The sequence below is a fragment of the Petaurus breviceps genome, unplaced genomic scaffold, assembly GCF_028583685.1.
Source record: "Petaurus breviceps papuanus isolate PSGF00001 unplaced genomic scaffold, PetGlider_PUasm1.0 90845, whole genome shotgun sequence".
In the NCBI taxonomy this organism is placed as follows: domain Eukaryota; kingdom Metazoa; phylum Chordata; class Mammalia; order Diprotodontia; family Petauridae; genus Petaurus; species Petaurus breviceps.
This window is the reverse complement of record NW_027187359.1, coordinates 3,439,885-3,452,934: the sequence shown is the minus strand read 5'-3', so window position 1 is coordinate 3,452,934 and position 13,050 is coordinate 3,439,885. Positions and strand designations below refer to the sequence as shown.

Below are 13,050 nucleotides of genomic sequence, written 5' to 3'. Positions count from 1 at the left end.
ATTTAGTCACTAATCAGTAGTCCCAAAGTCTTCCACTTTTGGAGCAAAGTCTTGATTAACTCAATCAATCACTAATCAGTAACAATAGTCACAGTACTCAAAGTACAATCAGTCACTTATTCAGCAAAGTCTTCCTAAGTATCATACACAAAATCCTCTACCCCTTAGGTCACTAGTAAACGATAATTCCATAATTACTCAGTACCCAAGGAGAGGTCTTTTCTCCATCTTGACTTGGGGCCTCTTCTCAGATTCCCTGGATCCCCTTCCATGGTCCCCGATTCTACCTGGGTTCAATGGCAGACAGCTCCCAGTTCCTTGACCAGCTTTCTGGAGCAGGTCCTGCTCCACACTGTCGTTCACAGGGTTTGGGCCATATCAGCTCCTTCACCATTTCTGCTCCAAGGAAATCAAGGCTCAACCAAGCCACAAACAAACAAAGTCTCAGCATCCTGGTCATGCTTCAGTCACCTGGGCTCCTGGCTCTAGATTCTGGGTTCTTGGGCTCCAGGGCTCCTGGCTCCGGATTCCAGGCTGTTGGCTCTGGCTTCCTGGCTCTGGGCTCTGGGGTCCTGGGATCCTGTTCAGAAGAAGCTCCAACACCACAAGTTTTCAGGACTCAGTTCTCCATTCTTCTGTAGCTGCTCTGCCGCCAGATCTTGGTCTCAAGGAAATTCTGACTGTGCCTCTCTGGGGCTTTTCTTATATACACAGCATTACCTACTTCGCTTCCTTCAGCCAACTTCCTGTTATGTCAGTAACAAGGGGCAGGAGTTCATACCTTCTGTTCCCCCAATCAGTTAGGCTTGATCAGTTACTAAGTGTTAAGTACCTCTACTTTTTCCAACACAAAAGGGATCTTCAAGTTAAAAATTACATTACCATTACAGGGAGACAACAGCTTCCTTCTTTGCCTTCGGCGCCATCTTGGTAGAAAGGGTCTTCCGCGGTGCTTCTCACAGGCTTATACAGCTAACCAACATCATTTCTTTTTGTTGGAATCTTCTGTGTGCTTTGTTTCCTTTGCCTGCTCATTTTGCCACTCAATTACTTGAATTTAAGGCTTTTTGCCACAGTCGGACTCTGCCACCAGACAGGGGAGCTTTCGTCCCAAACGCTGGGGTTTTCTCAGCTGCCGGAAGTATTAGATGGGTGCCCTCTCTGAGGTCTCCACACACTCTGGCAAGCTGGACACACACCCCAGAACCTCCATCCTAGACTGCAGTCCAGATCCAAGCAGGTTAAAGCAAGAGCGATTACCCCTCAGACTGGTGCTTTGTCCCCCTACACTCTGCAGGCCAAAAGCTGAAGCCGCCATATGGCGCTGGCAGGCTGTGCCTGCATCTCAGAGGCTTCTTGCCCTGGGGGTAAAAGCCACGCACTCCCACTTACTGGGTCCCAAAGTCCAGACTGCACTGACCTCTCACTTTGTCCTTTGTGTCTATGTGTTGATAAATCTGGAAACGGTCACAGCTGCTGCTGATCTGGAGTCCCTCTGGCCAGCGGCTGGTCAGGCCCACCCTGGGGCTAAAGCCTCGGTGTGGGGCTGCACTTGACTCCCAGAGCGCTGTGCTGGATTCCTGCCGGCCTGCTGGGCTGTCCTCAGTGGGAGGTTAGCTTCTCTGTGTCATTTTGTGGGTTCTGCAGCTCCAAAGTTTGTTTAGAGTCCCCTTTTTACATGGATTGCAGAGGGGGGAAGCAGGAGCTGCGGGAAGCCATCTTGGCTCCGCCCCCCAACATCATTTTCTTTTTAAAACATTCATTATTATTGGTTTTAATGCAGTGGTTAAATGGTTTAAAGCAATTTGAAAGAAAGTTAGTATTTGTAATAGAGAAGCTTTAGGTGTTTCTCCATTAAAAATCAGGGTGAAATATAGCCTCAGGCACTTAGTGGCTGTGTGACCCTGGGCAAGTCACTTAACCTCTGTTTACCTTAGTTTCCTCATCTGTAAAATAGGAACAATAATAGTACCTACTTTAAATCACATGACATAATAATTATAAAATGCTTAGCACAATGTAAGAGCTATATGAATGTTAGCTACTATTATTTGACATAGAAATGGTGGTAAAGCAGGAAAATAAAATTAAAGTAAAAGTTAGGATACCTCCATTTGCAGATGATAGTTTTTTTGTTGTTTATCTTGAATTTGTTTATATATGTATATATGCAAACCAATATAAATGAATGAATTATTTTATCAAAGTAGCAAGATGCTAAATGGGCTAGTAAAATAATTTCTGTATATTTCTAACAAAAACTCAGGGAAAATGTACAGAAAGAAAAATGCTATTTAAAGTAACAAGGTATTAAAATCTCTCAAATATAAAGAGACACGGGAATTGTATAAATAATAGTGTAAAGCCGTGATTTCCTGGAGATGAGAATTTGAACCTCTGGTGCAGATTGCAACACATCCACACCTGCCCCTCCTGTGCATCTCTAGTCTCTATTCTCCTGTGTGTTTGCCACAGAAGATACACCAGTATTCTGTAACTTCCCTCATTTCTTTATAACAAGAGGGTAGCCATGGAATATGTGGGCTGCTAACTAATTCTTTGCTCTCACCATGTTGGCAGCTCTTCTTTTCCATCTGACATTTTGTGGATGACGTAATTTATTTGAGTTTTCCTTAATAATTCTTTGTAAGATTTTGAAGGCAGCTTCTCCCTTGCCTGATGTGTGGTACTTATTTTCAGTTTTCCATGACTCAGTGTCATACTATACAACCAGTAAAATATTGGTATGTTTTAAAAGTGGGCCTTTGTTTCAGGAAGGCAGTTGGAATCCATTAAATGAAGTTTGCTATTTCTTCCTGATTAGAACTCATTAAACACTTACATGTCATAGTCTAGACCACATGTCAATAAAACTAAAAACACAAAGAAGTACTCATTCTTTACCTACCCTGTCCCAGCTCATTGTCTATTTGCATGTGGATGTCCTATATATAGCTATAGGTGGACATATAGTGGACTGCACATCACAGTCCTGACAACATACACTCATCACCTGCCTGGTTTTTCCTTTGTGGATGGTTACACTAAACTCTTGAATGGTTACACATCTCATCCAGGAGATTCTGCCTTTTGAGCAACGGGTTACCTGGTTGTCACATTTGCCTGGTCTCCTTTAGCTATCCTTTTGGAGGTCAAAAAGCTGAAAACGGTTTACAGCAACTTTTAAAAAAGGCCTTTTTAGAGCAAAAGTTTCTTTAAAATAGAGCAAAAACTACTCAGAAGGGAAAAACTACTTAGGGTAAAATAGCTTCCTTTCAACATGTTACACTAGTCAGTAAACATTTGTTAAGTACCTACTGTGTACCAGACACTCTGGTGAGGATACAAAAAGAGGCAAAAAATCAGGCCCCTACCCCCAAGAAACTTACAGTCATAACGCTCTTTTAACTTTAATTTTCTTGCTTTGCCTCTTGATATTTTAATTCATTATTTTATAATGAAGCATGCAGTGTTATAACTGCATAGAAAACTAAGCAATTTAAAACTGCAAAAAAAAATTCTTTTTTTTTCTCACCTATAACTGCTGGTATTTTATTTTATTTTATTTATTTAAACATTTCCCTTGGGTTTCATTACATTTGATAGGTAAATGTTGCCTGAAATATTCCAGGAATTATAAACCTTATACCTAGTAATTTATATTTCCTACACTGCTGATTAAAATTTAGTAACCAGTCTTTCTGGGGCTGAAGTTGAGCTTTAACCTTTTAAAATATTTGATTTGACTAATATTGTATAGTCATTACATTTACAATATGAATTGTTGGTGCTTTTCTCATTCAGGATCTCCTGAGTCTGTTACCTATCCCATCTTTAATGCCTCTTCAAGCAATCAAAAAAGGTATGATTATTTTCATTATATAATCATGATCCTTAAGTAATTTTTATTAGTTAAATTTTAGAATATCATAATACCAACCTTCAGTAATTTGCTGGCATTTTAGCCAATTTATGGATAATTTATATCCTTTCTTTCTCTCTGCTGCAAGGTGTCTATTTGGGGAATATCATATTTCTTAATTAACTCACTTGAAAGGAAGGGAAATAGTTAGGAAACATGAGATTAAATTCATATCCTCTAATTTTGTTTTCCTTTTATTAGAAATAAGAGGAAATCCATTAATCCTGCCAGCCTGTTTGCATAAACAAAATGTGTTCAGCTACAATTACTGTGTGTATTGATTAATATTATATTAATATAATTAATTCCAATGAATTTTGGAAAATATTACTTGACATATCTTACAGCAAATTATGTGTTGCATAATTGTTCCTAATCATGTTTTCTATTGAATATGACTGCTATCTGTGATCTTGGTAATAAAAGGTAATGAAAAGTCTAGTTTAGATTTGAACATTGCTGATAGATGGTTGTTCGCTTGCTAATAATGGATACCTATCTTTGACTCTTTTTGACTGAAGTTTCACTTGGTATTTACCTTCTCATATAAGAACAAAAATTGTCTGGTGACTTTGTGACTACTCAGTTTGACTTTAGAGCTGCTAGTTTCTGTCTAGTACCTGTTTGGTTTATTATACAGATAATAAATCCCAGAAACTGTTGTCCTTCCCATTAGAACAGTGGTGGCACCACAACGCTCAGAGCACTGGACCGGGAGTCAGGAGGTTCAAATCTGGCCTCACATATTTACCAGCCACATGACTTTGGGCAAGTCAATTAACCTCAATCTACATCAGTTTTTTCCTATAAAATGGAAATAATAATACTAATACCTGTCTCCAGAGATTTTGTGAGGGCAAAATGAGATATGGTTTGTAAAAGTACTACAAACCATAAACCTCTGTATAAATTATTATCATCATCATCAGTAGGAATAGTAGAAGTGGTGGTGGTAGTAGTAGTAGAGAATGCTTTTGTCCTTTATTAGTAACTGTGGAGGATGGAAAGGAAATCAGAGGATCATGGCATTTTAGACCTGGAGGGGATGTTAGTCATCTGACCCAATACCCTTATCTTCTAGTTGGGATATTTAGGTCTTGGGAAATAATGTAACTTGCTCCAAGGCACATAACTAGTGACTTTGAACAGAGGCTAGAATTCCAGTTTCCTGATTGCCAGACCAGTATACTTTGTGATGGCCCGATTGCCAATCTCTTCAAGGAGGTTAAAATCCAGTGGGAAAATTAGGTTAATTAATATTTATGAAATTAATTGATTACAAAGACATTCCAAGTTATATGGTATTGATTGTACACAGAGGTAGAGTTCAAAAAAAGAAGCAATCAGTGTCCACTGGAACAGTAACAGAAGGCTTCACAGAGGAAGTGAGAAAGTTTGAGATTGGCCTTAAAGGATGCCTTAGGCAGATGGATGTGGAAAAACATTTCTGACAAAAGACATAGTATTAGTGAAAGCATGGAAGTGGAAATGAGTAATGATATCTGTATGATCTGGGAGGAAAATCAGAGGTCATCTAGTTCAGCTCCCTCATTCCACAGATGAGGAAAATAAGGCCCAGATAGGTGAAGAGACTCACTGTTGCACAAGTAGAAGCAAGGCTGGGATTTGGACCCAGGTCTTCAGACGACAAACCTCGCCCTCTTTCCACTCTGCCGCCCTGGGAAAGTGAAGGCACTGCTCTACAGAGACCCTAGGGGTGTCGCAGGCGACATTTAACAGAAGGGTGAACTGAGGCATCTCTCCACACAAGATCATGTTAACAGGGGCATGCTGCCTGTCAATAAAGGGGTCAATTGATTGACCTGTATTTATGCCAAAGGCCTAAGCCAACAGACCATTCCCCTTTTATAGGTTTTCGGAATACAGAACAGGTTGTGACATCATAGGGCTGAGACCAACATGATTTGGTTATAGAACTGAGCCTCAGGGATCAACATGATTGGTTGGATTTTGGTAAATGGGGCTAACAACAATGCTCCTCTTTCTTTGTGACAAAGAAATGTTTATTGCTTGAGTCCAGGTGCAGTATGACACCCAGACATTTTGGACAACAAACCAGACATCCTTGAAGGCTGGCTTTCTGGTCTAAAGATATTAGACCTGATTCTCTTGTGTCTACACATCTCCCAAGGTTAACTAAGTTCCTTGAGGCAAGAATAGGTTAGTGATTTACAGGAGAGCTGGATTTTTAAACTTAACTAATTACAGACCAGCTGAATTTAAATCAAGTTCAGAGACTGTGAATCATGACAAGAAGTTACAGGACAGAGGCAATTAATTATAAGTAGGATCAGCAAGAAAATGATACAGGATTAATATTGATAATTTCAGGGGTGAGTATGAGAAATAAGGTTGAACAGGTAAAGCAGATTCAAGAAGATGAATTTGAATATGCAAGGAGATAAATTTGGACTTGAAGCAGAAAGCTATCAGGAGTAATTGTGGTTTTCCCAAAAATTGACATGTTGAAATTATTAAGAAAAATTAGTCTGTGTGCATACCCTTTGACCCAGCAATACCACTTCTATCCCACGTCTGTATCCCAAAGAGTTCATAAAAATGAGAAAAGGACCCACGTGTATAAAAATATTTCTAGCAGTGCCTTTTGTAGTAGCAAAAAAAAATTGGAAATTGAGGGGATGCCCATCAATTGAGGAATAACTGAACAAGTTTTGGTATGTGACTGATAGAATACTGTTGTGCTAAAGGAAATGATAAGCAGACAGACTTCAGAAGAACCTGGAAAAACTTATATGAACTGATGCTGAGTGAAATGAGCAGAACCAGGAGAACATTGTACACGGTAACAGCCACATTGTGCCATGACTGACTTTGATGGACTTAGCTCTTCTCAACAATGCAAGGATCTAAGACAACTCCAAAAGACTCATGATGGAAAATGCTATCACATCCAAAGAAAGAACTTTGGAGTCTAAATGCAAATAGAAGTATATTATTTGCTCTCCTTTTCTTTTGTTGTTTTTTTGTTTGTTTGTTTATTCTTTCTCATGGTTCCTCCCATTAGTTCTAATTCTTTACATCATGACTAATGTGAAAAGAAAAATATGAATGTGTAAGTAGAGCCTGTATCAGATTGCATGCCATCTTGGGGAGGGGGAGAAAATTAAAAATCCAAAATCTTATGGAAGTGAATGTTGAAAACTAAAAATAAATTATTTTTAAATAGAAAATTTGGGAGCAGTTACATGAAGTAACTGTTTTAAAACTTGGCCTAGACAGCACAAGTGCCTTAATTTAGTAGGTTTGTCCATGCTAAGGACAATGCCCATAACCAGCGAGAAATGGGAAACTAGTGAAAGTTGAGGGTTTAGCCCCAAGTGTAGCTTTTGGAGTCCTGTGCATATTGAAGTTAGGAAGAGGAAGGAAGTATAAAGATTGAAGAGCAAAGGACAGAACTGTCAGAGCTATCCACACTTAGAAGATTGTTGGGGATTGGGAAGTAGTAAAGAATTCTAGAGTTTGGCATTATCATGTGGAATTTTATTTTTTATAGGAGTATGTTGACAGTTTAGAAATTAAAGGTCACTGGCTTCCTATGACCACACAAGAGGTATCTTCACAGTACCTCAAAGCAGGATAATACAGAGGTTGGAAAGTGCTGCTTTTTGCATTGATAAAGCCAAAGAATGTGATCTGTTTTCAAATACCAGTCACCAGTGTATACATATATTACTAACTTTTCTTCACTTTGAATTTTTATTCTGACATTTAAATTTTCTTTAAAAAATAACAGAATGTTAACTAAAACTGAAGCTCATATGGATGTGTTTCTGTTATAAGTTCCTTAGCTTTTCTGGAAGAACCATCATCTTTAGGATCTGGCACAACTATTCATGAGTCTTCAGATGTCTTGAAAGAGCTTCAAGCACAGAAGGCTAGCAAAAACACCAGAGAATTAAACAAAGAGTTGAAAGACCAGTTTATTATTGTAAGTAAATTCAACTAGAAGTCCAGAGTGTCTGTTTCCCTCAGTCCAGAGAATAAGTAGTCCACCTTGTTTTGGCATAATATACTTAATACTATGTTTACTATATAGATTGTCCATTTTTGTTATACTAATGGTTATATGAGCTTTGTGGATAAAGCAAATGTCTTATATGCCTGTTTATGTTGTTTTACAAGAAATAGTAGTAATAGTGTTTCAGTGGAATGTTGTTAACTGAATTCTGACAGTGGGTAAAGGCTTGTATTTACCAGTTAGATTTAATAAGAACATAAGAAATGCCATGCTGTGAGCACAGAATTTTGTCTCTGACTGTGACACAAAAGATTAGTTCGTTGGAAAATGTGGCAGATGTCTGTCATGACACTAATTGAAATCAGTCATCTTGAACACCCCTAACTTTCCTCAATGGCTCTATCAACTATGAGCTTGTCTATCTTTATTGCTAAATTTCCATCTTGTATAATCTTTTGAAACAAAGACTCCTGTGTAAAGCAAGAGTTAATATAGTAATTCCTGAGACCGTATCCAGGTTGGCCCTCATACTTTATTTTTTTTTCTTTTTTTTCTCTTTTCTTTAAATGCTTTATTAACTTCTGATTTACATCATTCGTTTCCGCCAGATTTTCAGTGTAGGTTGTACATGTGCAGCTAATGCAAAACAATAACATAGTAGATGTATTGTAAAAGACTGACTATATTTCCCTCCCTCCTATCCCACCTCCCACTTGTTCTATTCTCTACTTTGATCCTGTCCCTTTTCAAAAGTGGGTGCTTCCAACTTCCCTCCCCCCCAGCCTGCCCTCCCTTCCATCATTCCCCCTCACATCCCCTTCCCCCCCTATTCTCCTGGAGGGTGAGATCCCCTATTTAGTGTGTATTTCCCTCCCTCCTCAAGCCAGATTCAATAGGAATAAGGTTGACCCATTCCCTTTTGCCTTCCTATTCTTCCCCTCCATTGTAACCATTTTCCCTTGCCTCTTCTGTATGAGATAGTTGCCCCACTCTGTCTCTCCCCATCTCCTCTCATTATATTCCTCTCACCTCTTAATTTCACCTTTTAAGTATCATCCCTTCCTGTTAAATTGGTCCCGTGCCCTCTATCTATGTGTACCTGTAAACGTATATACAAACATTCACATATGTATTCATATGCCTGCATACCCTCATATAAAGACATATATATATATTTCTAATCCCTTCAACTACTGAGAAAAGTTTCATAAGTTACAATTATTGTTTTTCCATGTAGGAATGTTAATAGTTCAACTTTGGCCAGGTGGCTCAGCAAGCAAGAGCACCGGCCCCAGTGCCTGGACGACCCGGATCAAATCCGGGCCCAGACATTCAGCACCACACCCAGAAACAACAACTGGCCGTGTAACCCCGAGCAAGCCACTCAACCCCGATTGCTTTAAAAAAAAATAGTTCAACTTTGATAAGTTCCTTATGATCTCTTTTCCCTGTTTACCTTCTCATGCTTCTCTTGCTTCTTGTATCTGAATGTCAAATTTTCTATTCAACTCTGGTTTTTTTCAGCAAGAATGCTTGAAAGTCCTCTATTCCACTGAATGACCATATTTTCCCCTGAAACATGATACTCAGTTTTGCTGGGTAGGTGACTCTTGGTTTTAATCCCAGCTCCCTTGACCTCCAGAATATCACATTCCAGGCCCTTCGATCCCTCAGTGTAGAAGCTGCCAGATCCTGGGTTATCCTGATTGTGTTTCCACAATATTCAAATTGTTTCTTCCTGGTTGCTTGTAATATTCTCTCCTTAATCTGGGAATTCTGGAACCTGGCTATAATATTCCTAGGAGTTTTCTTTTGGGGATCTTTTTCAGGAGGTGATCGGTGGATTCTTTCAACCTCTATTTTGCCCTCTCGTTCTAAAACATCAGGGCAGTTTTCTTTGAGAATTTCCTGGAGGATGCTTTCCAGGCTCTTACTTTGGTCATGGCTCTCAGGCAGTCCAATAATTCTAAAATTATCTCTCCTGGATCTATTTTCCAGGTCAGTGGTTTTTCCCATGAGATATTTCACATTGCCTTCTATTCTTTCATTTGTTTGGATCTGTTTAACAGCATCTTGATTTCTCATAAAGTCATTAGCTTTCATTTGCTCCAATCTAATTCTGAAGCAATGATTCTCCTCAGTGAGCTTTTGAGATTCTTTTTCTATCTGGCAAATTTGACTTTTTAAGGCATTCTTCTCCTCATTGCCTTTTTGAGCCTCCTTTGCCATTTGAGTCAGTCTGTTTTTTAAGGTATTATTTTCTTCAGTCAGGCTGTTGACTCTCATTTCATAATTTTCTTGCATTGTTCTCATTTCTCTTCCCAATTTTTCCTCCACTTCTCTTATCTGTTTCTTAAGGTCCTCTATGGCCTGTAACCAGCTTGTATTTTCCTTTGAAGCTTTTGGTGCAGGAGTTCTGACTTCACTGTTTTCTTCCTGTTCCATGCCTTGCTCCTTCTTATCCCCAAAATAGGAGTGTAATGTTGGAATCTTCTGTCTGCTTTGTTTCCTTTGCCTGCTCATTTTGCCACTCAATTATTGACTTTTGGGCTTTTTGCCACAGTAGGACTGCCACCAGACAGGGGAGTTTTTGTCCCAAAGACTGGGGTTTTCTCAGCTGCCGGAGGTATTAGATGGGTGCCCTCTCTGGGGTCTCCACACGCTCTGGCAGGCTGGACACACACCCCAGGACCTCCACCCTAGAATGCAATCCAGATCCAAAAGCAGGTTAAAGCAAGAGCGATTACCCCTCAGACTGGTGCTTGGTCCCCCTACACTCTGTAGGCCAGGAGCTGTAGCCACCACTGGCAGGCTGTGCTGGTGTCTCAGCGGTTTGTCCACTTACTGGGTCCCAAAGTCCAGACTGCACTGGCCTCTCACCTTGTCCTTCACATCTATGTATTGATAAATCTGGAAACGGCCACAGCTGCTGCTGATCTGGAGTCCCTCTGGCTGGCGGCTGGTCAGGCCCACCCTGGGGCTAAAGCCTTGGCGTGGTGCTGGGCTCGGCTCCCAGAGCATTGCGCTGGCCGATTCCTGCGGCCTGCCGGACTGTTCTCAGCTGGAGGTTAGCTTCTCTGTGTCATTTTGTGGGTTCTGCAGCTCCAAAGTTTGTTTAGAGTCCCCTTTTTACATGGATTGGGGAGGGTGGAAGCCGGAGCCGTGGGAGGGTCGTGCTTCTACTCCGGCATCTTGGCTCCGCCCCTCTCGGCCCTCATACTTTATTTGAAGAGTCTCCCAAAATTCTATGCTATGATGATCCATTGGAATAGGACAAGTTAAGTTCAGAGAAGATATATCACCAACTGCTATGAATATGCAGATATATTTCCAGGGTTGAATCGCAAAATATAACAAATTCTCTTCCTCAAAGATGAAACGAAGATATTTATTCAGATACCAGAAAGCCAATTCCACCATGGTAACAAAGAAGTTTACACACATCACCATCCCCAAGCCTTGCCTCCCTTAGGCCTTCCCACAAACAAGCTCCTCCCCTATGCAGAATTCCTCCCCCTCTCATTCATGTTAGCTGCCCTGCTCTGCCTCACTCTCCTTTTCCTGCTCTACCCTTGCAGGACCTGTTTGGCAAGCTCCTCCCATCATGGGCTCCATGTGACTGGACCAAAGCTCAAAGCAGCTCACATAAACCTATTAAGGGACTAGGAAGATCTTTAAATTCCCTTAACATTACATTCATTTTGGAGGTTTGGCAGCTCACAAATAGAATCTATGGATTATAGGTTTGGAACTGGAAGGGACTTTAGAGATCTTCTGGTGACTACATCCCTTCCTTTTGCAAATGGAACAAGAGAGGGGACATGACATGTCCAAAGTCACACTAGTCATAAATGGCAGAAGCAGGATTCAAACACAGGTCCTCTGATTCCAAAACTACTGTTTTTTCTGTCATTCTATACTGCCTCAGAATAGGATATAAGTACCTTGAGGACAGGGTCTGTTTCATATTTTGGCTTTATATCTCTTATGCCTGAGGTAGTTTCATGTGTGTATTAAATACTTAATCATTGTTGAATGAAGACCCTCTACAGAGTCTATGACAGCAGAACAAGGAAATACAATGATTAAATCATATATCCTTGAGCTATTGAAATAAATACTTCATATTCATCCTTTCAGTACGATTCATAATTTTATTAATTTCAGTCACGTTCTTTCTTGGTTCTGTGTACATGATATCCCTTCATTTATTTTAGATACCTTCCTAGACCTCTTTCTGGTCTCACTTCAGCCTTTTGTTCTCTAAGTGGTGATGAGTCATGGCAGCTGAGGTATAGTTTGGACAGGTGCTCTCATGGGACCTTAGTTTCAAATTCTCTGTAGCTAAAGCTTCTGTTTTTATCTTTCCTTTAATGATAGGATGCAGGTCAGAAGCATTTTGGGGCCATCATCTGCAAGTCTTGCGGCATGATCTATACGGCAGCCAGCCCTGAGGACGAAGCACAGCACGCCCATCATCACCAGAGGTTCCTGGAAGGAATTAAATATGTGGTGAGAAAGAAGCTTTAGCCGTTACCATTCCCTGATGGTGCTCATTGTGTTACAGATGTATTTTTTATATATACAGAAGCATTAAGAGGTTCATGGAGTAAAAATTTAAAGTGTTGAGAACCATCAGCTTAGTTAATTCTTGGCTTGCTTAAACTCCAAGGCTTCTTCATTCATTGACTTTGTAGCTAGTTAGGTGCACCAGACTTATCAGTGCCAGATAACTGAAGTAGAGGTATATTTTAGAACTATAATCAGCAGTGTTACTCATGACTAACAACAACATTATGGAGACTAATCCAAAATACCAGCAAAATTACATCGACCCTGGACCCTTTGGTACCATTTGACCATTCCTAGCACATGCCACTGGCCTCCTGAAGAATTTAATCCATGAAGCTCTAAGCTTCTCTTCCTAAATCTTTGCTTCCTTTTTTATTCTTTTTTAAATTTTTGATGTTTTTTTTGTTTTTATATCATCTTTATGTTCAAATTTGTTTCCTCAGAGTCAGACTTTCTAACAAAGAATAATAAAAGGGGGGAAAGGGGTGGCGCAAGGAGAGCAATTCAGCAATGTTAGCACATCAGCTTAGTCTAACAACATATGCAGTGTTTTCCA

The 13,050-nt window shown here is 40.0% G+C and overlaps 1 protein-coding gene across 2 annotated transcripts in view; it reads left to right on the top strand.

Annotated features, from left to right (window-relative positions):
• ESCO2 (establishment of sister chromatid cohesion N-acetyltransferase 2) overlaps positions 1-13,050 on the top strand; it is a 33,262-nt gene that overhangs the window by 13,867 nt on the left and 6,345 nt on the right. For both annotated transcript variants that reach the window (XM_069071931.1, XM_069071930.1), the window contains 3 exons: positions 3,805-3,862; positions 7,745-7,892; positions 12,303-12,434. In XM_069071931.1, coding sequence (XP_068928032.1) covers positions 3,805-3,862; positions 7,745-7,892; positions 12,303-12,434 — 338 coding nt within the window. The remainder of the gene's footprint in view (positions 1-3,804; positions 3,863-7,744; positions 7,893-12,302; positions 12,435-13,050) is intronic.